The following is a 27939-nucleotide window of genomic DNA, read 5'->3' as shown; positions in this document are numbered from 1 at the left end:
TTGGGCTTCTCTAAGATCAGATGGAAGGGAGTTCCACAGTTTTGGAGCATAAGAAGAAAAGGCCCTATCACCCATAGTACGCAAATGAGTCTCAGGGACAGTTAAAAGACCAGAGTTGGAGGAGCAGAGATCACGTTTTGGAGTGTAATAGGTTAAAAGCTTGGTCAAATACTGGGGAGCCAAACCATGCAAAGCCTTGTAAGTTAGCATAAGAATTTTAAAATCTACATGACAGAGCCAGAGCAAGGATTCCAAAATAGCAGTGATGTGCTCACTTGTCCTGGACCTAGTCAGGATTCTAGCTGCAGAATTTTGGACATACTGCAGTTTATTTATCGTAGACTTAGAGACCCCAGCCAGGAGTGCATTGCAGTAATCAAGAGAGAAAACAAAAGTATTGATCAACTTTTCAGCCAGAAAAAGATAACAGGCTGCAATCTTGCAATATTTCTGAGATGAAAGAAGGATGTTTTAACAGTATTCTGCACATGTGGGTCAAAAGACAAACTCGCATCAAATAAAACTCCTAGGTTTTTTTTAAAATTTTGTTTGAAACTCTAAAGCAGAGCCATCCATGGTTAAATTTAAAAAGCCAGCTTTACAAAGTTGGTGAGGAGAACCAATGAGCATCACTGCAGTCTTATTACTGTTAAGACAGAGAACGTTTTTCTCCAAATTCCAAAATGTGAAAGAAGAGTGGCTGCCACGTTATCACCAGGTTTAGAATGTAAATCTGTGTGTCGTCTGCATAAAAATGATAATTAAGACCAAAAGATCTTAGGAGCTGACCAAGAGGAAAAATATAAATGCTAAAGGCTTGAGGGACACCACACCGCACTGAACCCATTTCTGACCTGCATCCACCCAGAGACATAGACTGCCTACGATCTGAGAGATAAGATCTGAACCAATTTAAAGCAGTCCCTGAGACACCAAAGCTAGTTCCAAGACAGGTAAGTAAAAGAGTGTGATCAACAGTGTCAAAAGATCAAGAAGGACGAGAATAGAAAGAGAACCAGAATCAGAAGCTATTAACAAGTCATTAGTGACCTTAACTAAAGCTGTTTCTGTTCTGTGGAGTTTACAGAAGCTGGATTGAAGGGGCTCAAAAAGATTGTTAGCAATGAGGTGATTGTGCAATTGAGAAGCAACAGTGCGTTCTAGGATTTTTGAAAGGAACGGAAGGTTAGATATAGGACGAAAGTTGTTAAAGTTATCCAAGTCAAAGCTAGTCTTTTTGGGTACTGGAGTTACAGCAGCAATTTTAAATACTTCTGGCACAACACCTGTGCACAGGGAGTCATTTATTATACTCAAGACTATAGGGCACAGGGAAGCAAAACTTGATTAAAAATAAACTAGTTGGTATAAGATCAATAATGCACGTGGTAGCCTTCATACATGATACCTCATTACCTAGAGTAACATGGTCAAGTGGAGAGAAATTTGAAAGAGGGGTGCCAGAAAAGCAGGAGAGACTGAAAGAAGAAGCAGGGGGGACAGAATGAGTAGTAAGGATGGACTTACGAACATTGTCAATCTTGGTACTAAAAAAGTCAAGAAATTTGTTACAAAGCTCAGTTGAAATTGGTGGAGCAGTTACACTTGAGTATCTATTTAAAGTATGAAAAAGTTGTCTGGGATTGTTTTGGTTGTCAGCAATGATCTGGGAAAAATAATGAGACCTGGATAAGGGACCTGGCAGATAACATTTCTGCTTTTATAATCTTGCAAGTGGTCTTTCCAAGCCTGGTAATATACGTTCGAGCCAGAAAGCCACCACTTGCACTCCAGTTTATGTCAAGCTGCCTTCATTGAGCGCAGAATGGTGTTATACCAAGGAGCAGAACGCAAAAAGGAAATGGTCCGTGATTTCAAAGGAGCAGAGGAATCCAAGCCAGATATGAGAACGTTATTTAACAGAGAAATTTTGTCATCAAGGGGATCTGATGGAGAAAAACAACTTAAGGAAGAAGTAAGAAAGTTAGTGAAATCTGGTAGATCAATGGATTTCCATTTGGAAATTTTATAGTACGATTTCAAGAGATATTTGTGTGTGGTAATTCTATATTAAAGATAGCTAGATGGTCAGAAAGACCTAAATCAGCAGAGGAACGCTCAGACACGAAAGAACCATTTGCAGTAACTAGGTCTAATGTGTGACCCCTGTTATGTGTAGAACCATCAACAAACTGAATTAAATCAAAACACTCCAATAAGACAAAAAGTCCTTTGTTGTCTTTTGAGTCAGTGTGGATGTTAAAGTCCCCCAAGATGAGAATCCTCTTAAACTTGAGGCACAAAAAGTCTTCATTAGTCTTTGGAGGTCTATAGACTGTAGCGATGATGGTAGTGAGAGGGGCAGAGAGGAGAAAGAGGAGTCCATCACTCTGTTTGTGCCATTTTTCTGTTAAGCACACAAGGTCCAGTTTTTTCTGTGATAATGTCTGACTAAAACAGAGCCTTGTTATTCACAGAGCATGCGTTAAATAACGCTGCTTTAACCGGACTCAGGGAAACAGAGGATAACAGGGAAATCTCTGAGTGAGGAAGTGCTGACGAGTTGTTCAAGTTAACAAGTCAAGTCAAGTCAAGAGGCTTTTATTGTCATTTCAACTATATATAGCTGACACAGTACACAGTGAAATGAGACAACGTTTCTCCAGAACCTTGGTGCTACATAAAACAACATCGTCACCTCACACAACATAGAGTTACAAAACACAGAGCTGAGGACTAGACTAAGTTGTCCTAGCCACATAAAGTGCATCGTGTGCAGCCTAGTGCAACAGTGCAAAACAAAACAGTGCAGAACAGACAACATGAGACAGTGCAGGACAAGTACTGTACAGGACAAGTACACAAACACAAAATAGCAGCAACCCGTAACCTACTGTATATATATATATCTATATACAGTGCAATGTGCAAATTTACAAGTATTAAAGTGGCAGTGCCAGTGATGTGCAAAAAGAACCGAGCAGAGCAGCAGTGCAGTTGTGGAATGTACAATGTAAACAGTAGAACAAGCCAACTTGTTTGTAATAACTTAATGAATGGATGAAGTTGAATGAGTGTGAGTGTGTGTGTGTGTGAGTTTAGTTCCAGTTCAGTTGTGTGTGTTGAGAAGCCCGATGGCTTGAGGGAAAAAACTATTGCACAGTCTGGTTGTGAGAGCCCGAATGCTTCGGAACCTCTTCCCTGATGGCAGTAATGTGAAGAGTGTGTGAGAGGAGTGTGTGGGGTCGTCCACAATGCTGTTGGCCTTTCGGATTCAGTGTGTGGTGTAAATGTCCGTGACAGAGGGGAGAGAGAACCCGATGACCTTCTCAGCTGTCCTCACTATCCGCTGTAGGGTCTTGCGATCCGAGACGCTGCAATTCCCAAACCAGGCAGTGATGCAGCTGCTCAGGATGCTCTCGATGGTCCCTCTGTAGAACATGGTCAGGATGGGGGGTGGCAGATGGGCTTTCCTCAGCCTTCTTAGGAAGTAGAGACGCTGCTGGGCTTTCTTGCTGATGGAGCTGGTGTTGAGTGACCAGTTGAGGTTCTCCGTCAGATGAACACCAAGGAATTTGATGTTCTTCACGATCTCCACGGAGGATCCATCGATGTTCAGTGGAGAATGGTCGCTCTGTGCTCTCCTAAAGTCAACAACCATGTCTTTAGTTTTGTCCACGTTCAGAGATAGGTTGTTGGCTTTACACCAGGCTGATAGATGTTTCACCTCCTCTCTATATGCTGACTCGTCGTTCTTGCTGATGAGACCCACCACGGTCGTGTCATTGGCAAACTTTATGATGTGGTTTGTGCTGTGCATTGCTGCGCAGTCGTGAGTCAGCAGAGTGAACAGCAGCGGGCTGAGTACGCAGCCCTGAGGGGCTCCAGTGCTCAGTGTGGTGGTGCTGGAGATGCTGTTTCTGATCTGGACTGACTGAGGTCTCCCAGTCAGGAAATCCAGGATCCAGTTACAGAGGGAGGTGTTCAAACTCAGTAGGCTCAGCTTCTCGATCAGGTGCTGAGGAATGATTGTGTTGAATGCTGAACTGAAGTCAATGAACAGCATTCGAACGTATGTGTCTTTGCGACCAAGACACATACGTTCAAATGCTGTTCAAACACCACTACTAAACAGTCTCTCAGTTTTACGCTGAAACGTTGGAACAGAGATGGCAGGAGAAGAGTGGATAAAACTGTGCCTAGAAGAGCGATGTAGGTAGCGCCTTGGTCGCAATATTCCAGTATTACGGCAAAGCTCATAAGTGTCATTCGCCAAATAGAAGTTCCTGTTTAGGTTCAGTAGGTGGCGTGCGGTGTACCTTAAAGCCATGCTGAGAGAATCCACATCCACAGTGACTTCGCAGTAGAGTAAGTCCTGAGCAGGGCAACAGCAAGGTAGACTCCACCAGAGAAAGCTCACAGATAAAAACAACAGTCCAAAGTTTAAAAAGTGATCCCACATTACAACAAGGCAATTACTATCAGGCTGTAAGAGCTTAAAACTTCAAAGCTCCAAAACCCCACGCTACCATTCAAAGTAACTAAATAATCATTATAAAAACAAGGAAAACGGTGAGAGGAGCGGCAGCGTTCCCAATCAGCCAGAACCGGAGACCAGTCTATTCTCCTCTTATCTCTCTCATCATCAAGGTGTTTCAATCTGCAGACCCTCCGCTCACAGGATGTTTTTTTGTTTTTCGCACCATTCTGTGTAAACTCTAGCGACTGTTGTGTGTGAAATTCCCAGGAGATCAGCAGTTTCTGAAATACTCAAACCAGCCCAAATGACGCCAACAATCATTCCACAGTTAAAGTCACTGAGATCACACTTTTTCTTCATTCTCGATTTATGTTTGAACATTAACTGAACTCTTGATCTGTAACTTTATGATTTTTGCATTGCGCTGTTGCCAAATGATTAGCTGATTAGATAACTGCATGAATGTGCATGAATATTTTTGTATTTTAATTATCATGTTATTTATTATTTTAAATGATTTTAATTAGATTAATGTAAGTAAACGTATACAGTAAAAGTATACAGTAATGTGCCAACTGAAAATGTACTGGTTAACAGCAGTCAACATTTACACTCAACACACACTATTTTTGAGGGGAAAAAAATCGCTGCTGTCCATGGTTTTCCTCTAGCTTTGACACCTGCAGTAAGATCAGTAACACATCTAAGTGGAGAAGTGCTCATTTCTGCTGCGCTTGTTCTGTCGTTGGAGTGACTGGCTAACCTTAAGCTACTTCAAGTGAATTTGTGACCATGACAGAACAATATTCCTAAAATAATTTCTGGAGATGTAACTGAAAATGTAAATTTGGCATATGTTTGATTTAATAACATGGTCAGCTACTAGACGGCTACGGAGTCATTTTGGTCCACACTTCGCCACTCCCTGGTGGTCTAGTGGTTAGGATTTGGTGCTCTCACCAGTTGTCCACTCTACCAACTGAGCTTTTGAAGGCAATTAGAAGAAGACCTGTGGTAAGTGACCTAGTCAGCTAGACCTCACACAAACAATTCTCATCATTATTTAGCTGGAATTTGCTCTTTACAAAGAAAGTGGCAAAGTGATTTAAGGAAACACATACGGAAGTCCAGAAAGGCTATGAGTTAATTTTTGTTTTCTGTACTGGTATCTTGAGATCACAACTTATTTTACTTTTTTCCTCATGACCTCACAATAATAGCAGTACATTGTTGTGGCTGGTGGCACACTGTCATATGTTGGTGTATTGACTATTCTGCAGTAATTACATGGAGATGTCCCTGTCCCAGTTAGCTGGAAATGAAACTGACCACCCATTCAGGATCATTACAGTGTCCATGATGGTATAGTTGCAGATTTCTAAGTTGCCTTTTCAAGTGATGAACACTAATTTGGAAATTGTCTAGCACTGACAAACATATAGCTATTTCCTCTTGTGTCAGTCCCTGATTAAAGTAAAATGTACAGCATGTATGCCTAATCATGCATTCTGACATCAAGAAAACAATATTTGAGAACAACCTTTGAAAAGTTATTCTAAGAAAACAACTTTTGTTATCATGAAATTACGATAAAAAAAATATCGTGATATCAAGATAATGGCACGGAAAAATATAAATAACTCATGACTGTTCTGAACTTCCATGAACACTTGATTACTTTTACTGTAGGCTATAAACGTGATTGTTGATGTTGGACCCTTCTTCATGCAGAACATTACAAACTGGACAGTTGAAGACTGGAAAAAGGCCAGGTGTTTTTTTCTTCTTCAGCTGTCCAGTTTGGATGAGTCTGTGACAATGATAGCCTTGGATTCTTGCTCTTGGCTGACAGGAGTGGAACCTAATATGGTCTGCTGCTCTTGTAGCCCATCCACCTCAAGGTTCAATGTTTTGTGAATGCTGAGGTGCTTTTCTGCTCACCACGGTTATAAAGAGTGATTATATGAGTTACCATATCCTTCCTGGCAGCTCGAACCAGTCTAGCCATTCTCCTCTGACCTGTTTTGTTTTTCACATACCACAGTTAAAGTCACTGAGATCACACTTTTTCTTCATTTTGATGTTTGATGCTCTTGACCTGTATCTGAATGTTTTTGCATTGGGCTGCTGCCACATGACTGGCTGATTGAACAGCTGCATGAATGTACAGGTGTACACGTGTTCCTAATAAAGTGGACAGTGAGTGTATAGTGTAAGATAACACTTTATCGATCCCAAGAGGAAATTAGATAAGTATATGCTGCATTCGACTCACCACTATGTGCTAATTCAGTGGTCGGAATCTAGTCATTTTCGACTTTGGCATGTTGGACAGATGAAGTGGAAAAAAACATGGACGCCTTCCATGTTTGTCTTATGTTAGCAACAAGCTAGGCTGCTAACTGTGACGAATGATGTAACATTGAGCTGTATAGTTAATATGTCTGATTTAGCAAGCGAATATGTATGCATGTTGATTGATCTAAAGAAAACATTTGTACACACAGTTCATTTAACTCATTTAAAAGTAAGAAGCGCTACTTTGTTTACTTCTGATGCTGTGAGCGGCCATATTGATTTGACGTCACTGAGTGAAACAGGGAAAGAGCTTGTAGTTGAGAAGATAACCCCGAGGTGATAAGTAATAATGTCAGGGCTTTTTCTTTAGCTTTTCAGGTTGGAGGTTGGGAATTACAAGTTGCTACATGGAGTCGCTTAATGTTTACATGTACACTTTCGTATTAATTACAGTATATCACAGTGTTTCTCCAGAATAGAATGTGACTTTTGCACAACCGTGTTCACTTATTGAACATTTACAATCCATTTTTAATGTAAGCAGAATTTACAAAACAATGAACATCTCAGTTCGATAATTTACAGCAACTAGATACAATACATGATGTTTTAATGAAAGATTTCTGCTCTGTTGTTCTTTAATGTGAAACTAGTTTACTGTGACCAAATGCAAGGAAAAAGATATAAACATATGAATGTATTTTATTTGTTTGTGTCGTTTTAAGACATGTAAAAAAAAAAAAAAGCTCCAGAAAAGGTTTTAATGGAAGTTACCGTAAAACTCGGTGTATATTATAGGTTCTAAGGCAGTACATTAAGTTCTCAATATTCCAGAGCTTGAAACTTTTATTTCCTGTTCTGGTTTACCCATATGGCAAAACCTTTTAACAATCTGCCTTGTATTCTAAGAAATATTATAATAAAAACCAGTCATGCAATAAGAATGAAACTGAAACGCCTGTAACCAACTGTTTTTCAGATAAATGAATGTGAGTATATAACATTTTCTTACCATATGATGTCTCAAACTTGTTTTTCGATTCTGGTATTACTGCTTTTTGACTCCATGATTTTAATAATGATTCGGTAAAGAAGAAGAAGAAGAAGAAGAAGAAGAAAAAAAGCTCGACACTATTTAGGATCAGTGAACTTCTCAGAGATAAGCGCAGAAGAGGATTCCTCCCCAAGAGCAGGAGGAAGTGCAGGAATCTCTTGTGGTATTTACTGACACCTTGTGGCGAAATCGTGTAACTGCATCTAGATATTCTGAAAATTGATGTATTCTAATTCTGCTAATAAAGATACCTAAAGTTACAGTGCTGACTCTCTTTATACCACTGAATAATTACAGGACAGCACATCACTATTATCACTATTATCACTATTGTTGTTTTTACAATCAGCTCTTAAATTATTAGCACTCAGTAAAAAAAAAAAAGTTATGAAAAAATGTCTTTGTGGTTAATTAGATTAATTTCACACTAAAGTAAGAAAAAATTCAATTCTAAAAAAACGTGGAAATTTTGTGTATTAACATACATAATACATATGTGTATTTTTTAAATGTATATTAACAAAACCACGCGTCTATTTTGTATAATAATAAAAAAATATATCTAAAATTGTATAGAATTAGAATGAAACGTCAGCGTGAACATTCATTTAAATGAGAATTAATTTCGAAATGAATAATAAAATAAAATAAAGTAAAAGAGCCAGACCTACTGTTTGTCTGGCATGTTAAGAAAAAAAAACTATATATTGTTAATTATCTTCCATTCTTTGTAAAGCACCCTCAATTGCCATGTATATGAAGATGAACTTTATAAATAAATTAGCCTTACCTTATATGTGTTGAATCTTAAATAGCAGGAAATCAACGTGGCTGTACTTGTGTTAGAGGCTTAAATGTTTTGTGTAATATTTAATAAAAATTATGAAACTTTTTAAACTTAGAAACAAGGCTAATGATCGCCTTATGAAAATAACTGATTGTTTGAAAATGCTTGAAACGCCACACACAGGCGACATCTGCTGGACAGAGTGTGTAAATTCACCTGCAAACCCCAAAACAAAACCCCACAATTTAGAAGTTACCTGTATTCATTTTCATATAAAGATAATCTTTAATACTAAGAAGTAAGCAAACCTGATTTTGTCTTGAATTTCTAGGCCATCATGTATAAGTAGCTGCTCATAATCTGTGTGAGACAAGCTTCATTTGAGTATTAAATATAAATTTGGGAATTGTATGTGTATGTGGGCTCAGGATATTTCCCCTCCACGGCAGCAGAGATCTCCTGAGGTCTTCCTGCTTTACTGTTTTTTAATCAGATCATGGATCTCTTGATCTCTTGACTGTGAGTTCTGAATTTGTCTCTTGGATTATCCTCTAGTTTGGATTCATCATCCGATTCATCGTGGTATTTTAATCTTTGCCTGTTGTAGTTTTGGATTTTTGGATTGTGATTACAATTGTGTTTGCTAAACTTTTGCACATGGATCCTCACTCCCCATTGCCTCCGACTCCCCATTGTCACACCTGATAGGGACTGACCACTGTTATGCAATTTTAGAGTAATTATTGGCTGTAACATGTGATCAGCAGACATTGTTTAATTCAGTCCACTGGTCTGAAGTTATTACAGATGATCTGAGACTGATAAAGTTACCACATTTGATTCACTTTAGTCTAAAACCAGCTTAACATTTTAAAAAAGTATGACTGCTTATAAGAAACTGTAGCTCAGATATTTTGTTTCTAAATGTGTCTTGTTATTTTGCCTTTGCAAATATTAGACATATTGAGCAAATCAAAATAGTAAAAATCCACATTAAGGCCATTTAATGCCTTAAAATATGTAACACTATAAAAAAAAAGCACATACCGTTTACAGCGTGTTGTTGTTGTTGTTGTTCTTTCGGCTGCTCCCGTTAGGGGTCGCCACAGTGGATCATTGGTCCGCATATTTGATTTGGCCCAGTTTTTAGGTCGGATGCCCTTCCGGATGCAACCCTCCCCGATGTTATCCAGGCTTGGGATCGGCACTGGGAGTGCACTGTCGTGTGCCAGGAATCGAAACCGGCCTCTACTAACCACTAGTCCTCCAGAGACCCACCATTTATATTGTTTATTAAAGTATTAAAGTTAATATCCAATAATCTGTGGAGTGACAATCAAACAGCACACCCGAGCGTGAAGTAGACAAGAACATTTAATGGTAATAATAATAATAATAATAATAATAATAATAATAATAATAATAATAATGTGCATCTTAATAAATAGAAATCTTCATCTTACAGAAAGAAGAATAACACAAAGTTTAGAGCACAGAGGCAAAAAACGAGGATGGAAGGACACTGACAAAAAAGAAATATTATTTTTCAATATATATCATTTACATAATTCATATTTTAAAACTTTTTATTTAACATGAACATTTACAAAAGAGAGATTTTTTTTTTATAAATCCTTATAAATAAACTTTATCAATATAGAACAAAATACAGAATTTGAGAAAGGCAGAAAGGGGAAAAGGAGTGTTATTTACAGAATTTATGAGAAATACAAAAGAACAGACTATACACAGGAGAACCAGATGGGAATGCTCTCTCTCTCTCTCTCTCTCTCTCTGTCATAATGAAAGTATCATATTTGATGCCATTTGTGCTCAGATTATTTGCTGAGCTTTACACAGACACTCGCTGAAGGGGATTTTAATTTCTGCACAGATATTAAACACTTCCTTCAGTTGATATACAGAGAGCTAGACTATGATTAAAGAATTCAGCCAGAAATAAAAACATGTTTTTCAGTTTACCACAGTTTTTGCCACTTACCCCAAATGGCGTCCTGAAAAAAAACCCTTCATGTTCTCAAATTCAGAAAGACTGAAAGATGCTGTGCCTACCTCCACATTTATAACCTCATCTACTGATGGAAAAACAACATTACTGACATTACCTTACAGAAAACTTTACCATATCAAAATAACATATGAATGATCACACCCATTTATGTGAAGTGTCTTTCAGTACAAGCCTGTGATTTGCAGCTGCACTACTGTCAGAGCTGCTGTTACAGAAAATCAATCAACACCTTCTGACCAATCAGAATCCAGAACTGCGGAACAGCACTGCGGTTGGCTTTTTATCCAACGTGAACTTTGCAAGGAGAAACTGACCTAAACAAAACCTTGTTTTAAAACCATTTTTTAGAGTTGTGGTGTCAAAATGTTTTTGGCTGTTTTCCAGAATCTAGCCACAGCGATATCCGATGGGTTTTCCCAGACTGCCACACAAAAACAGTTGATAAACCAAGATTATTAATGTTTCATGTCTGACTCTTCAAGTAATGACATTTTGGGGCAAGAAGGACAAAATGTACTTCACTTTTGGCCAGATAATTTCATTTAATTACATTAATAAGGGTGTAAACTTGTGAATCCATGTAGGTTGATATTAAGAAAGAATTCTAGAGCGTGAATATGGAATATGAACAAATCAATCAACTCTCATACATGGTCAATAATGAATGTTCTATATGGATATTTATTTCTGCTACATGTATATTGATTTACTCTAGTTAAAAATGGTAATGCTTAAAATGTCAATATCTACTTCAGAAAAAAAATACAAACAAAAAATATATACTGACTAATTTTATCTGGATGTAGTTTTAATTTACATATGAATAATTGGTGTTAAATATAAAGATAAGAAAGGGTCAGTGAACCAGGTATATATTACACTTATGCTTATACTACAGCTGATTTAACTGATCTCTCTCTCTCTCTCTCTCTCTCTCTCTCTCTTTCTGTGTGTGTGTGAAGATAGTGGGAAAAATGAAGTGTGTTTATATGTATATGACATATAATATGAATGGGATATGGAGGATATCACGATGCACACACACACACACACACACACACACACACATCAGAGTATACTGTATGTACATATACACACAGCAAATATTAACATCTCCACATTCAAAGACTCACAACTCAGAACACACAAATGTCAGTTTTCCAAAAAATTGTTTCCTCTAATTTTTTTTTTTTTTTTTTTTACAGTTGGTCTTTTTGTCCCAACCTTTACATCTATCAAACCCCCATAAATGCTTTTATACAATTTATTTTGGATAAAAATGACAAAATGTCGTAACAGTCAGCCGTGGAACATTACTGTGTGGAAGCATTTTATATATGAGGTTTTAAACCTTTTAATAATAGTTGATAAAAGTCATTAGTAGTTATAATAATAATAATAATAATAATAATAACATCAGGGCTCATTTTTAACACTAAAACACATATTTTTTTAAATCGTGTAGCTTAGCTTCTGGCTGGAAGTACCTGGGTTGTTGAAAGAGAGAGTAAACAGCGACAGCAGCGGTAAAGTCTCATCAGATCAGATGATTACAGTCTTGATGAAGAGCACAATCCAGTTCTGCATTCCAGCACTGTTTTTAACACACTTTCATCTATTTCCCCTCACAGCTTGAACTGTGTATCATTGATATCACACTGCGGTGTGTATCCTGTGTTTGAGTATAGACGCAGATGCCCCGTGGTAGGCATGTGAGACCTTCAGGAATTTGAAGCCTTTTCTTATTTACTTATTTATGACTTTATTATTTATCACTCAATTAGGGGCCATTAATCAGCATACCTGAGAATCAAGTCTAAATCTGTGGCAGCTATTTTTCTGTTTAGATATGTGGCTAGCATGTTGGTGGTATAATTTAGCCAGATGAGCTGCTAGGTTTTATCATGTTAGATAGTTCATTTTTTTCCCCCGCCCACTAGCTAGCTCTCCACTATCACATAACAGCCTCTAGCTGGGGAGTGTGAAGGCTAACACATGCTTCCTCCAAGACACATGAAACCAGACAAACCCATCTTTTCAATCCACCAATCGTGCTAAATCCCAGGGCAGCTGAACACTCAGAGGAAAGCGCTATCTGCCCTCTTCAACACACATGAGCTCACATAAGTGCATGATTGGCTAGTGTCACTGTGATTGACAGGGGAGAGAGAGTATGTCCCTCCCACTCAAAGAACACGGCTAATTATGCTCTCTTGGACTCCTAGCCACAGATTACTGTGACATCGTTGGTATTTGAATGTATGATCTCCTGATGATAGCTAATTCATATGAACTGTCAGAGCTGCTGTTATGTAAGGAATAACACACTCCAGACCATGCTGTTATATAAAAGTAATGCTCTGCTTATATCACAGTGATTTGCCAACGATTACAATGTTGAATTTATCAATGAATGACACGTCGCACATTTTAACAGTTTATAGTTAGAGTTAATTTTATGGAGTGTCTGAGAGACAAGTTAGTTCCTGTTCCCACTAAATGTTCTCACTTACCGAGACTAAGAGCACTTAAAACCAAAACTCCTGGCATGAATGTTAGAGAAATCTCTCCTGACTAAAAACTTCATAATTATAAGCATTAATTTGTTAAACAAAAACCTGTTTTTTAAATCCGTTTATTACTCGTCTTAGATTATATGGAGCGTCCACTGTACAAGTCCCTGTCAATGAGCTGTTACTATAGAAACAATAGTGTATTAGAATGATAGCATTAATATAAACCTATTGTTCGTGTTACATCTGGAACTACTGTCCGAGCCGTTCTGTTATATATGCTGTTTTATACAGTATATGTGTATATATAGTGGAAAGGGAAGTCAGCAAGTGTGTGTTAAACAGTGCTGGAACACAGAGTGAGGTTTCTAGTCTTCTAACCTTTTCCACAGGAGGTTAGCAAACAGGAAGAGAGTCATGACATCAGCAACAGGACGTGGATCAGGATCTTCTTTCCTCATTGGAAAGAAGGAAGAAGGGTGGAGCGGCAGGAAATGGTCAGCCATGTTTAAGAAGAAGGAGCCACTGTTGCATTATGGGAGACTGAGTTAGGAAATTCTGATATCTCCGTGTTGATGTCTTCCTCATTCAGTGGAAATGCTGACACTGTCAAGAGTTTCAGCCAGAATAAATTCAGTGCCACTCAACAAATCCGCTTTTAATCAGTGTCTTGTTGTGCATGTTTTTTCTCTAAACACTGTGGAAGCACAACTAGAAAGACTTCAAGATTATTCTGAGGACTTCTTAGATCAGTGTAACAAAAAAGGGCACGGAACCGCATCCAGGAAGTGCTGTAGGATTGAAAGCACAGGACAGAGTGACATCACGGCACAGGAAGTGGACTGATCAAAACTCCCCGAACAGGAAATGAATTATTATTATCATTCACAATAGACCTTGGCTGTGGGTCTGGATGCTCCGATCCATTTTCACATCGATGGTGTGGGTGGAGCCAAAAGCTCGGCCTTGTTCTCTCAGCTGTGTTCTGACGGCATTTTCTCCTCAGTATATATTTAATGTGTGTATATATGTGTATGTGGATATTTATATCTCTTAAACACACTTTTCTGCATCAACAAAAATATAGAAAAATAAAACGCTTTGTGAAAATGGACTCTGTCCTCTTGTTCTGCCTTTTTATCTTCATTTTATTATCTTTTTTTGCTCTTTTTTTCATGCCCATCTGCTTTTCAGTCATTCTGGTCTTATGTTTCTTGTCATTTCTGGTTGTGGTGTGTCCATCATTCCTCTGCTGCTGAGCACTGCACTCCTTTTCTCTCTCTCTCCACATTTTTACTGAAAAATAAAATACACATCAGGTGAAGCTGAGAAGCTGCTCTCTGATATAATAACTCTACAGAGAATTTAAAATCTTATTAAAAGTTTAAAGGGGAATGACTAAATGTGCATCAACCAACCAAGTCCTTATTTCAGGAGCTGAAAGTGAAGAAAGAAATAATAATAATAATAAAAAAAAAAATCTCAAAATCATAACAATTTGACTGCTCGTGACTGAGGGGACGAAGAGATAAAATAACAAAAGAAAGAAAGAAAGAAGTATTAGATGAAAAAGATAGAGAAAGAAACCTAGAAAGACCAAAGGAAATAAACAAACAAATAATTAATTAAATAAAGATAAAAACTAGAGAAAAGAAGTGAGAAAGAAAGAAACAAAGAAAGAATGAATTAATGAAAAAGAGGAGTAGTATTAGATGAAAAAGAAAGAGAAAGAAACCTAGAAAGGAATAAAATAAACAAATAAACAACCAGTTGAATAAATAGTGATGTTTTGTGTAAAACAGTGTATTCTGTAAAGCAATGTTTTGTCCGAAGTGATGTTTCGTGTTGAGATGTTTCACGTAAAATGATGTTGCACGTAAACTTTTGTGTAAAACATTGTTTTCATAAATTAAAGTTTTGTATAAAATGATGTTTCGTTTAAAGTGATGGCTTTTGTATAGTGATGTTTTGTGTAAACTAATATTTGTTGAAAGTGATGTTTTGTGTAAAACAATGTTTTGTCTAAAGCGATGTTTCCTTTAAAGAGATGTTTTGTGTAAAACAATGTTTTGTCTAAAGCGATGTTTCCTTTAAAGAGATGTTTTGTGTAAAACAATGTTTTGTCTAAAACGATGTTTCCTTTAAAGAGATATTTCATGTAAAGTGATATTCATTTTTGACCAAACAGTTTGTTTCTGTTGAAGTACGTCATGTGTAAGCATCATTAATGAAACACTAACGAGTGACGACGCTGTCCTGTAACCTCTTTATTCACACACTAAATCCAACCAGTTTACTTTTATATGAGACATATACTGTAGAAACATCACATATTCTTGAGATAAACAAAATACGGGAGGTTTATACATAATTTAACAACCATATGTAAAGAAAATTAATCACAGCTCTCAGGAGAAAGAAAATAATGTAGAATTGTGTTGAAAACTGAAGCGTAATTTCAGATAGATGATCTTAAAAAAAGTATATTTTAAACATGACACATTTGTCAAGATGTGTATCATGTATATTAGATTAAAAAAGAGAAAAAAAATACTTAAATACATCCATAATAAGATAAATAGAGACATATAAAAGATTGATAATAGAATCAGCAGTATATGCAGCATGTACACAGAACTCTATATACACATCACTATGGGTTTTTTTTTTGCTCATCTTCTTTTTGCTTTTTCAAGAAAGATTTCTTCCTAAAACTTTCTCTGAAGCATGTATCTATAAATCATTATAGGTGTTTTTTTTAGACTCATATAATACGTTACAAATCTCTAATGATTTACAATTGTTAATTAAAAAATATAAATAAGAGAAGGAAGATAAAATTTCTTGATTTCCTTCTTCATTTCTTAGTAAATAATAAAAAAATTAATTAAATTAAAGTAAATAAATAAATAAGTAAACAAAACAAGCAAACAAACAAACAAATAAATGAAAAAAGTAAGAAAGAAGGATGGAAGAGAAAGAATGAAAAAAGAATGAACCAAAGAAACGAATAAAAACACTGCAGTTCATGAAGCATTATAAGGTATTATTAGAGGTTATACTCTACACTGCTTACCAAACTCCACAAAACTCCAAACTCAGACAGACATTAATGATTTATGAATACAGGCTTCGTAAAAAGTTTTCCCAGACTTTTCTTTGATAATAGTGAAGTAAACATGATAGCCTGCGTCGCAGGGCTTTTCCAAAGACCCAGAGTTTATACATTTTCTACATAGGAGGTGATTAGTAGATACATTATACCTGTGCTGATATGTAGACTTTATAACAGAGTCATCTATAGCTGCGAAATATATATTGTTTTATGTATGTACCTGAAAATAATGAGATTAAAAAAAAAAAAAAGCTAAACCCGTTTGCTGGTTCATTGGACAGGAAACAGTAAAATGTACATAACTGCAATAAACTTTAGAACAATAAAGTATTAAAATAAAACATTAATACATTGTTTATTGTTATTTTTTCATGGCTCAATACATAGCAGCCTTCGTTTGCACAGATGTATGAGTGAAGTGAAGTCGTACAGAAAGACAGCTGCCTTGAGTAAATATGTACGTATAGTAGTGATATACACTGGAAATAATGGGAAATACTGTTAAAATGGCAAACCTGTTTTTGTTTTATTTTCACCCCAGTGATTTCCTCCTTGTAAAATAGACAGTAAGATAGATTGAGGTGCACAAACCTTATTTGTTTCCTGAATTATTTAATTTGGAGCTCAATAGATCGTACTGAGAAAAAAAAAGACTAAAAAAATAAAAGCTGGCCATAGCTAAGTGATGCTCGGTGCACTGGGGGAGAAATGCTGACTCTGATTCTGGATACATTATTAAATAAAACACAGCAGAGTTTGGATCTCTTTACTCATCATAATCCGTAATGCATTCAATATCAGTCTAAAGGTGTGTTGTTGGGGATGATGTGTAGTGTTTAGAGAGTGTTTATCCCTGACTCTGTGGATGGTCACATTTCAACTGATGCTCCTGAGGCCCCTTTATTGTTTGGGAAGTTGGAGATTGAAAGATTTGGCCAAAAAAAAAAAAAAAAAAAATCAAACGAAAATAATCTGGCACAGATTGTACCCTGAATGTAGTCAGGTCCTGTTTAGTGTCTAAAATACCTACCAAGTAAGAGAAGTCTGTCTCAGTTAAAATTCTTATCTCATTATTGGTTCAGTGTTTAATCTGACTGGGATACAGTAGATTTGTAGCTAAGAGCTGCTGCTGTAATCATTAAGACCGTCCTGTTACTCATCCTAGGACACTTATTCACAATCTGCTCACACTGAACATCCTGTAAACACACTCACTACTGCTTGTCTTTACTCTTCTACACCTGTATAATGATTTATAATCCCACTATCCAAGGTTTCTTCCTCATGTTGTCTCAGGGAGTTTTTCTTCACCAGTGTCACCATTAGGGATCTGAATCTACATCCTGATTTCTGTAAAGCTGATTGTGATAATGTCTATTGTTAAAAGTGCCATTAAATAATCAATTTTGCACAAAAATGATCATTTGTATGACTTACAGCTCCAGCTTTAAACTTTAGCAATATTCTGGTCACCCATCATAACATTCCAGCGTCGACTGTACTCAGTGAGCTTAATTCATGTTTATAGGTGACAGGAAGTCTGACTGTGTTCGAAACTCTGACATCATTGAAGATTTTGGGAGATTTTGGAAACAGACTTTAATTATTTGTTAGTTATATTCGCTGTGAGCTGTAATACAAAATACTGTTTGCACCAAATGTGTCACCATGTAAGCGGAAAAATGTGCAAATTTATTATTTTCACTGAAATTATTACTTTAACAAGCTCTAAAACTCACAGAGACATGTTTTATACTTCACCATTTACTTTTTGGAGTGGCATGTCTACTTTTCTCTATTTATTTAGCCATCTAAAACTTCTGCTTTTGGAACGTTCGATGTCTATAATAATGAGAAACTCGGGGAAGATGTAAAAGATCACTTGATAAAAAAAAAAAAGCCAAAGCCATCCAGAACAATACTACATTAAATAACTGATATTTAAAGAAATATCAAAGCAACAATGTTGAATATAAGATCAGAAAAAAAGGTCAAGAAAAAAAACTTAAAAATCTTAAGTAGCCAATTAATGAGAAAGGGATCCAAGAATATTCCTTTGTCAAAAAGAGCTGGTAATGGTAAACATAAAATATCAAAATAAACATCATATTGAAGTAGTTAATTTGATATTAATGCTGTTATAGATTGACCTATTTTTAAAAGGCTGTGTCCCAATATAGTTTTTAATGCACCATCGTTGACTTGCCCTGTCCTCCTGCTATCTTAGCATTACTTTAATGAATCCGGTTTGTGGGAATTTGCTAGATAAGGGATGGAACATTGTACACTTCATGGGAAAAATTTACCCAGAATGCACTGTGATCCGACATGATTTTTATTCCAAAGTAGCCAAAAAGTGTTGGAAGTGGGTTTGATGGAGTGTTCGTACTTTCTTTGACTAGCTAGTTACCATGCTAGCTGCATAGCTAGCTAATTAGTAAGCCAATACATACTTCAGAGAAGTTAGACTGTAAAAATCTCCAAATGAAATTGCTACATTGCCACCAGGTTTAGTTAACATAAATACAGCATGATTTGGGCTTAGGGGAAGTCGACGAGGGTGCATTAGAAAAACATTAATGGTACGTAGCACAAGCATCGATGTACAGTTTGCTTTTTTGATCCAGATCTGCTCCTTCTACTGCCGAGAGCGTTTGAAGATTTGCCGGTTCACAGATGCACGATTTTTGCTACACTGAGCACTTCACTGCATTGATTAGCCCGTTAAAATTTAATGCCTAATTAAATCAGAAGTCGAGGGGCTTTTGGGAGCTGTGCGGTGTGTGGACTCACATTGATTCACCTTGTGTGTGTGTGTGTGTGCTTTCCTTGGCAGATGTAAAAGAGACCTTTCTAATCAAACATCAAACTGCATTAGGTCAGCAACAACACACACACACACGCACACACACGGATAAACACGTATGAAGACCCTTAGACATATAAGCGGCATAAAGATCTTCTAATGGAGGAATGAGAATAACTAAAACACAGTTGGAAAATATAAATATATAATCATATATACGGAATGTAAAAATCTGTCCTGCTTCTGCATTAAGATGCATAGACAATTATTTTTTCTGTCTCAAATAATAAAACACTCCACACACTCCAGACCATACTCTAACCTCAGTGTACAAATACCAAGTTAAGATAAGCTGCCAGTCGAAAGTTTTTGAACCTCCTGTATTAATATTTTCTGTTAAATACAAGAAAGTGGTTGAAGTTCAATCCTCTAGAATTAGTAAATCTAAATCCTTAAATACAAAGATTTGGGAACTCGACAGAACACTTGTTTAGTATTTTTCCTTATTTATTTGTAATACCAACCTCCGCAGGTTCAAAAACGTTTGACTGGCAGTGTAAATGTACACAGGAATTTCAGACGTAGGGGTTGTGTGTACATATTAAGAAAGAAACAATTATGCCATGATTTTCAATCCCAGAATTGGAGACGTCCCAGATAACAGTTTTAGGTTCTGATTCAGTCTGTCATGTTTCCTGGGTGTTCCGACGAAATGCATAGACAACACTCTTAAGGAAATGCCTTTTTGGGTTTTATGTAATAAAACATTACAAAAGTCCGTATTCTAACCTAAACTTTCTATATGTTAAACTAAAAGGTATACATGTGCATATCTGAATGTCAAAGGCAGGGTTTATTTTGAGAAATGAAATAAATGAGAGAAATATTGTCTGAAGTGTCAGTGCTTTCCAATCCCAAAGTTGCTGGGCACACAGTTAACAGATTTATGTTATCAGAATGTTTTCTGAACGTTACGGAGTGCAGGAAATGTCTTCGTCTAACCAGAAAAATAGAGACAACATGTGATTAATATTTGTTAAATAACAGCGCTTAAGAAGCACCTGGACTTTAGCTTGTTGGATGAGTATACACTTAATGAGTCTGTGAAAAACAAGTGATACCAGGAAGATGTTCCACATTTCGTGCATGTTATATTAATAAGATTTGCCCTGCTGAGTATATCTTTTCTTTTCCCATTTTTTTCTTTTCCCTTCTCTTCCTCAAAGATGATATTTTAAAATAAAGAGCTTCACCTCCACCTCCACTTTAATATTAGTATTATATTAATAATATTACATTTTAGAAAAACTGCATGATGATTGCTAATTTAATTATAGGTGCCTTTAATTTAACACATATCTGACTGCTTTGACTAATAATCTCCTGTTTTATATATATATATATATATATATATATATATATATATATATATATATATATATATATATATATATATACGTAGTATTTTAGTTTTGACTAAAAAAAGGATTTTAAAAAGCATAATAAATTAGAAAAAAATTAGAAGCATTATGTCTTTAAATATAAGTGGTGTTTTGGCCTGAAATGAAACATAAGAAGTGACCATGAAATAAACAGGAGTGTAAGGGCTGTGTTTGATTCAGATGTAAACCCATATAACCAGTGACATCATACTGAGCCCAGACACACACACACACACACACACACGCAGGTGTAACTGTTGTGTGTTGGGACAGTGCGTTAGTGTTGTGGTGTGATGAGGCCATCGGGAGCCAGTCGTGTCGCCTGTCGTACAAGAGGGGTTTGCTCGCTTTAATTTAGTGCGGTCGGTGTGTTTGTCTCTGCTTTAGTAGGGTGTGAAGCGACTGTACGCTCCTCGGCAGAGGCTAGCCTGCAACATCAAAGATGAAAAAAGAGGGGGGCAGTCAGAGTGATGGAGGCGGAGATGCCTTCTTTCTCCTTCCTCACTCCTTTCCTTCCTGCTCGAGCAAATGTGAAGAGAGCCAGATAAAGAAAATTTATTTTATCCATTCAGAGCTTTTTTTTTGCAAAGGCTGTGGTGTGTTTCCCTGAAAAAAGGTGGTTGTGTATTGATTGAACTTTATATGTGTGTTAGTGTTACAAGCATTTATTTGATGCTGATGCAGAGAGAAAGTTCACAGTAACTCTTACAACCCCAACCCATTTTCGAGTGTTTTTCACTTCCTGGATTTTTCTTTCAAACCAAGAAAAATAAAACCTGGACTTTACTAATACTTGTATTTTCTGGATTTCATAGACTTATTCCTTCAGGACACATGGTCATTTTTTTTGTAAATTGTGTGTTGTCTTCTCGATTGTGATCTTAAATGGATAAAATGGATAAAAAGCACGACATGCCATTCTTTAAAAATAAGAAATTGTAAGTGTTGGCCAGTTATTGCGGTGTAAGAAGAATAAAACACTTTGGGATATGCTGTAATAGGAAAATAATCAACTTTGACAATAGCTCTACTTAACGGCTCCACTGAGAGGGACAACTATAGAACCCTAATGGTGTGTCGAGTTAAAACACGAGCCTCATCATCATCATCTCTTCACTCCACTGATCTTTAATCACTGATTCATTCTCTCACTTCTCTTTTAAAAGTTTGTGTGCTGTCGTCTGTACAGAGTGTGTAAGCGCTCTTCTCTGTTTCGATGATGACGTGACGGCGCAGGAGCATTGATTAAGCATTGACTAAGGCGTGTAACTCTCCAGAAACTGGATAAATTCCGGAGAAAATCACAATCATGATATTAGCTGTCGAGGTTTATGCAGACTGATAGTAAGAAAGAAAATCTTATTGGAAAACCACCTGAGAGAGACCTGATGTCCTGTTCCATTTGACAAGCGCGAAACTTACGTAAGCTTTACTGCTGTAATCCAGCTGTAACACATCCTCCGTAATCACCTCATAATTATTAGTAATTCTTAATATAAAGTGGGAGTGAAATGTGAAGCCGTGTGGATCTTCCTTTCCTTCAGGAAACACTCGTTTCAAAGAGACGTCCTGTTAATATTCTCTTTTAAGTATGTGTAAAGGTGGCAACCTCACTGCCAATGGCTTTAACACTCTGTGATCCTCATCAGACGGAGCTCTGGCTACGCTTCTCTCCATGGGCCACGTCTCAAACCTTCAAAGGCTCACTTTCCCTAATTGAGAAGAACTTCAAACTTTCATTAGAGTAAAAGAACTGGTTGCTGAACTTTCTCTCCATGCTGGAGAAATAGATCCTTTCGCGCCCTCGGAGGAGCTAATTACTGAATTACTGTCTTTTTAAATGCAAAGGAGCGCTGCATTCCCGCTCAGAGATGTTAATCAATTATGATGAAAGAATTAGGTGCTGTTGGATTGTATTCTTTCTTTTTGCTCCGGAAATTTCTCCATCTACATCAGCATCACCCTCACACACACTCATAACTGTATATATATATATATATATACACACACACAGCCTTAGAGTTGATGATTTTTAAGGTTGATATAGTTCGTGAAAACACTCTTGTGGAAGGAAATTCAGAGGGAAAGAGGAAAGGAAACAAAAATTGCTACAAGCAAAGTTTTAATTGAGCAAATAAGGAGGATTTGACGAGGAAATGTCATAATTAATGAAAGCTTTTAGCTAGCAGCTGCACTGCAGAACAATTTCCCTGTTTTTTAATGCTTGTTAGCATGACGCAATGCTAAAACCCGACTCATTTGTTAGGAGGAACGTGCCGGTCCAATCAGTTTACTCCAGTTTTTTACTCTGATGTATGTGAGTATATGTCCCACGGCACACTGCAGCATGCTCGACATGCTTGCTAAGCTCTTGAAGAAGAGCTCTCCTCACTCTCTGCCCGTTGTTTTCCATCTTTGATGTTGTGTTTAATGATCCTTCATCATCCTGTCATTGCTTTAAATTCTTTCTTACATGTAGAGCACCTTACTGGAAACGTAAGGTGCTTTAGCAGAGAAGTTTGATGCTGCACACGCTAGCTAAAAACAGACATTAACTTGACGGCATGTGAGATGACAGTCCCTGCGTCCCATCCTCGGAAGACTGCATTTTTTTTGGAAGAAAGCATAACAGCTGTCTTGTAAAGATAATTATTTTCCTTTTGAATTCGATACTGTCTGTTCACCTTAACTAGCCAGCTGAAGGTTTTGCAAATGATCTGTCCTTATGCTTCCTTTCAAATAAAACACAGCCATTATCTCAAGTTTAACTACTTCTCAAAGTTGCAACCTACCCAGGGAGGGACCACAGCGAGAGAGAGAGAAAGTGTGTGTGTGTGTGTGTGTGTGTGTATTTTCTCTCAGTATCATGTGGTTCCATGTATTAGGATTATACGTAATAAAATGATGACTGCAGTGTGTGTGTGTGTGTGTGTGTGTGTGTGTGTGAAACATCTGCAGTATGCTTCATTGTGTGCCATGTGAGTGATTCAATAAAAAACTATCCACTAGAGGGCACTAGAGACAGCATAACACACCCACAGACAATTCCGTTACTCCGGAGTCAGCACACAGGGGAAGATGTACACTCGGGTCTCAAATTAAAGTCCACCACCAAGAACTCTGTAATTATTATATTAGTCTTTTAATAATGAAAATGTATAAGAATAAGAATTCTTTTGAACAGAATTATGAGAGGATGCATTTGGGTAAAATAAGCAGTCCTCGTAGCCAGCTCTGCTTCTGCAGGGGTAATGAGGACGTTGTTGTAGTGTGGAACACTGAATACGAGTGTGTAGAAATACCATTTGGATTATCACAACAACAACAACAACAAAAATACTTATGTGAATGGTGTGAATAGGAAATTCAGATTGATTTCACTTTCCCTCTAGTTTCTCACAACAATGGTATAGCCTCAGTTTTAATGAATCTAATCCCACCTGAGTAAAGCAGTGTATTAGTGTGCTTTCACATATGCAGCGTTTAGTCCGTTTGAACGTGTGGTGTGTTCTCCTGCTCAGTGAGGTTCTTTATGCAGGTGAGAACACAGCAATCACACTCAGGTATACATACTGAGCTACATGCGACTGAACAAACTGAACCATGCCACACATGAAAATTACAAAATGAGAAAATAAAACCTGAATGTGAATTTATATAATTATCTGTTCATTCTTTAGCGATGGCTCCATGTCCTAAATGCTCAGATTTCTTCAGAAACTTTTTCCTGTTTCTGATCAATGAATAAAAGAGTTTTACCTTTTGTCTTTTCAGCTCTACAGACCCCTTAGCCAACCTTTTTTTGCTTCATGGTTTGTTCAATTATGTACAAAAGAAAAAAGTATCAATTTCACTATGATTTTGATTCCGCAAATGGAATCAAAAATAGGTGTGAAAACAGCTCTTGGTCATGGACTCAGACTTTAGGACCCAGTGGTGTGCATAGTGTGTATAGTGTGTGTGTATAGAGCAGGAACTCACCATTGTGCCGACACTATACGTTGCAGCCGGGCTGATCGCGTGAGTGTATGGATCTGCCGTTGCATAGACTCTACCATAGCTAAACACACGCGCACACACACACACACACAGAGAGAGAAAGGGGATTTAACACTGGTGTGTCACTGTGGTGTATCAGTGGTGTTGGTTTCAGTCACTCAGGGATGGTGAAGCGTTAAAAAGCTCCGCCGCAGGAGAAGCCCTCAGTGTGTAATAATGAAGATGTGTTAATAGCAAGAAGGAGAAACAGAGACTTTGTTCCACATTAAAGTTTGTGTGAGTGTGAAGGAGGTTTAAAAAAAGAGAGATAGAACAAAATGGTGCAACATCATAAATGATAAATTACACTTACTACAGTTAATCTGCACTGTACATGTATATATATATATATATCTGCTCATCATATTTTCTATATTTCTATCTGTTCTTTTTTCCTTCTGTCTGTCTGTCTGTTTCTCTTTTGATCTATCTATCAATCCACTCAGGCACCTGTATATCTTTCCTTCCTCCTACCTGCCTGTTCATCTGTCAGATTTTTGTCTGTTCATCTGACTGTCTGTGTATCTACCCTTTTTCTGTCTTTCTGTCCATCCATGCAATTGTGTATTTGTCCATTTGTCTGTCCTTATATCTGAATCTTTTTGTCTCTGTGTTTGTATCTGTCTGTCCTTGTCTGTCTATTTCCTATATGTGTCTGTCTGTTTCTATCTATCTATCTATCTATCTATCTATCTGTCTGTCTGTCTGTCTGTCTGTATAGGAGAGAGAGAATGGTTAAAAACTTGACAGCTGAAAAAAGACAGAATAAGACATAAACAGAGAAAATAAGACAGAAAGAGAAGAAAATTGAGAGATTGAGGAACTGCTTGAGGAGTAGCTTTCTCTCTCTCTTTCTCTCTCTCTCTCTCTCTGTCTGTCTCTGTCTGTCTCTCTTTCTCTCTGTCCATTGTGTTTCCGTACAGTTTTTATCGCTGCCGGTTCAGAACTAATCCTCCTTCTTTTTTCCTTCAGAGGCAGGACAAGACGCGTGGCTTTTGTTTATTTATTTATTTATTTGACTTCACTTCATCCTCTATTTACTCCCACTTTTCTCTCCTCCCCTCTTTCCTCCAGCGCTCGCTTACAAATGGAGGAGGTCTGCAGGGAGCAGATAAGGGAACCTGAGCCTGGAGCGCAGGGCAACAAGTCAACCAGCAATACAGAAAGAGAGAGAGAGAAAGAGAGAGAGGGAGGGAGACAGACATAGAGACAGAGACAGAGATTGAAAGCTGTACTCACTAAATCAGTAAGGTTAACATTAGATCATTAGATCCAGTAATTGAGTTTCTGGGCTGCTGTTAAACTCATATGAATATTAAATGAAGTATGTTTTTGGACAGAGTGACATTAGCCATCTTTCCACCAAACCAGGTACTTGACTTTGGTTCTAGGGTTCCTGGTCCTGGTCCACGGTCAGGGCCAAAATGCTGAGACCTGGTGCACGTTAAGTGGTTACAATAGATACATAATAATTTACCTACTCATACTGAATTAGAAAAATATTTTAAAAAAATTCCATAAAATAAAAATGACTAAAGTCAACAGTTTTGGTATATTTGGGATAATGCAGGTAGTTTCTGGGCCAAAAATCTTTGGCTAAAATCCTGGGGATAAATTTCATTTACCAAAAACTTCCAGGGCTAAAGTTTACATGGTACATTTACATTTACCTCATTCGGCTGATGCTTGTATCCAAAATGACTTTAAAGACCTGATAAAACTGCACAGTTGAGGGTTGAGGGTCTTGCTCAGCAGTGACATCATGGCGATGCTGGCATGTGAACTTCAGACTGGCTGTTCAGGAGATAATATTCTGGGAGAAATTTCTGGACTAAAAATTTCTACAGGCTAATGGTCCTAGGATAAATTTAATCAACCACACATTTCTGTGCTAAATCTCCCAGGACAAAGTGCTGGGATAAATTTCATGGACCAAAATTCCTGCTAAATATTTCATGGGCTAAAACTGTGGACAGATTTCATGCACCAAGACATTTCTGGGCTTAAGCTTCCTAACCAAAGGTGCTGGGCTAAATTTCACAGACGAAAAATTTCTGGGCTAATATTCCAAGACTAAAGCTTTCATGACCAAAGTTTATGCACCAAATTCTTGGCTAAATTTTACATGCTAAAAGTGTCTAGGCTAAAGTTTCTGGGCTAAAATTTCAAGGCATAAGTTCTTAGGTTAAAGTTCTACAGTAGAAAGACAGCTAATTTTTGCCTCCACAAGCCTAACAGGTCCATTATGCCACTGGAAAGCAGTGATTCGCAGCCAATATGTTGTGAATTTCGACAGGAGGAGCCATTTGTAGAGAATTTATCGGACATTTTGCAAGTTAGTTTACTGTTTCAAGTCTCGGGAGAAAGCCAGGCTAAAATCTTTAGCGAAGTCCCGCCACATATCCGATAATGTTGGGCTGAGACGAGGCGTGCGCTAATCGATGAGGGAGTCCGGGGCATTTATTCAGGAACAGAAACAAATACACAGAGAGTGGAGAAACAAAACAAAACAAACGGCCCTGTCCCCATGGCCAGAGCTAAATGAGTTTATATACAGGGAGAAATATGGGCGAGAAGGAGCAAGGAGGGAAATCAGTCCCGAGGGAAACACACACACACACACACACACACAGTTATTTGTCCCAGTGCCACTGATTGGTGTGTTGGAGTGTGTGGATCGATTGTAATGTTATTGATAGTGTATGGGGAACGCAGGGGGCAGTGTGTTTAGATCATCATGAGCAACACACTCCATCCATAATGTCTATGACTATCCAATACTGATAATGGACATAAATATTTCTGCTGTTCTTTTATATAAAGTATACACACACACACACACAGATTCTCTCTCTCTCTCTCTTTCATTCTTTCTCTTTTTCTGCTTTGTCTCATTCTTCCCACTTTGTCTTTTGTTCACACCTCAGGCTGAGTAATTTCAACTCAAATCCATCACTGTAGCTTAGAGAAACAGTGTATGTGTGTGTGTGTGTGTGTGTGTGTGTGTGTGTTATACATACCTGTCACTGTATGCAGTAGCTGTTGCAGGCTGGGCATATCTGTACGCTGCATAGCCTCCCTGCAGACACACACACACACACACACACACACACACACACACACATATCATAAACCATATACTAGGCATAGAGATGGTGTGTGTGTATGTGTGTGGTGTTTTTTTGTGAAATGGTGCAGAGAAGAGACTGATCTGATGCCAATGCCAAATGTTAACCTCATCTTCATCGTCTCTCTGTGTGTGTGTGTGTGTGTGTGTGTGTGTGTGTTTGTGTGTGTGGAGGAAGTTTAGAATTTGCTTGTCAGGTTTCTTGGTGTGGTAAGTTAGAGTGAAACTAGGGTCGTTTTACACTCTC

At 37.4% G+C, this 27939-nt stretch overlaps 1 protein-coding gene across 6 annotated transcripts in view; it reads right to left on the bottom strand.

The window, feature by feature from the left end:
• Positions 1-9654: 9654 nt before the first annotated feature.
• LOC113523957 (RNA binding protein fox-1 homolog 3) overlaps positions 9655-27939 on the bottom strand; it is a 201556-nt gene continuing 183271 nt past the window's right edge. For 5 of the 6 annotated variants that reach the window (XM_034301418.2, XM_034301415.2, XM_053231402.1 and 2 more), the window contains 3 exons: positions 27586-27644; positions 24509-24587; positions 20550-20955 (listed from right to left, as the gene is read on the bottom strand). In XM_034301418.2, the coding sequence (XP_034157309.1) occupies positions 20911-20955; positions 24509-24587; positions 27586-27644 (183 nt within the window). In that variant the 3' untranslated portion in view covers positions 20550-20910. Of the gene's footprint in view, positions 14461-20549; positions 20956-24508; positions 24588-27585; positions 27645-27939 lie in introns of those variants that run through there. The other variant, XM_034301417.2, reaches the window with a different exon arrangement.

The sequence above is a fragment of the Pangasianodon hypophthalmus genome, chromosome 29, assembly GCF_027358585.1.
Source record: "Pangasianodon hypophthalmus isolate fPanHyp1 chromosome 29, fPanHyp1.pri, whole genome shotgun sequence".
Lineage (NCBI taxonomy): Eukaryota > Metazoa > Chordata > Actinopteri > Siluriformes > Pangasiidae > Pangasianodon > Pangasianodon hypophthalmus.
Note: the sequence above shows the minus strand (reverse complement) of the source record. Positions and strands in the feature narration are given on the sequence as shown.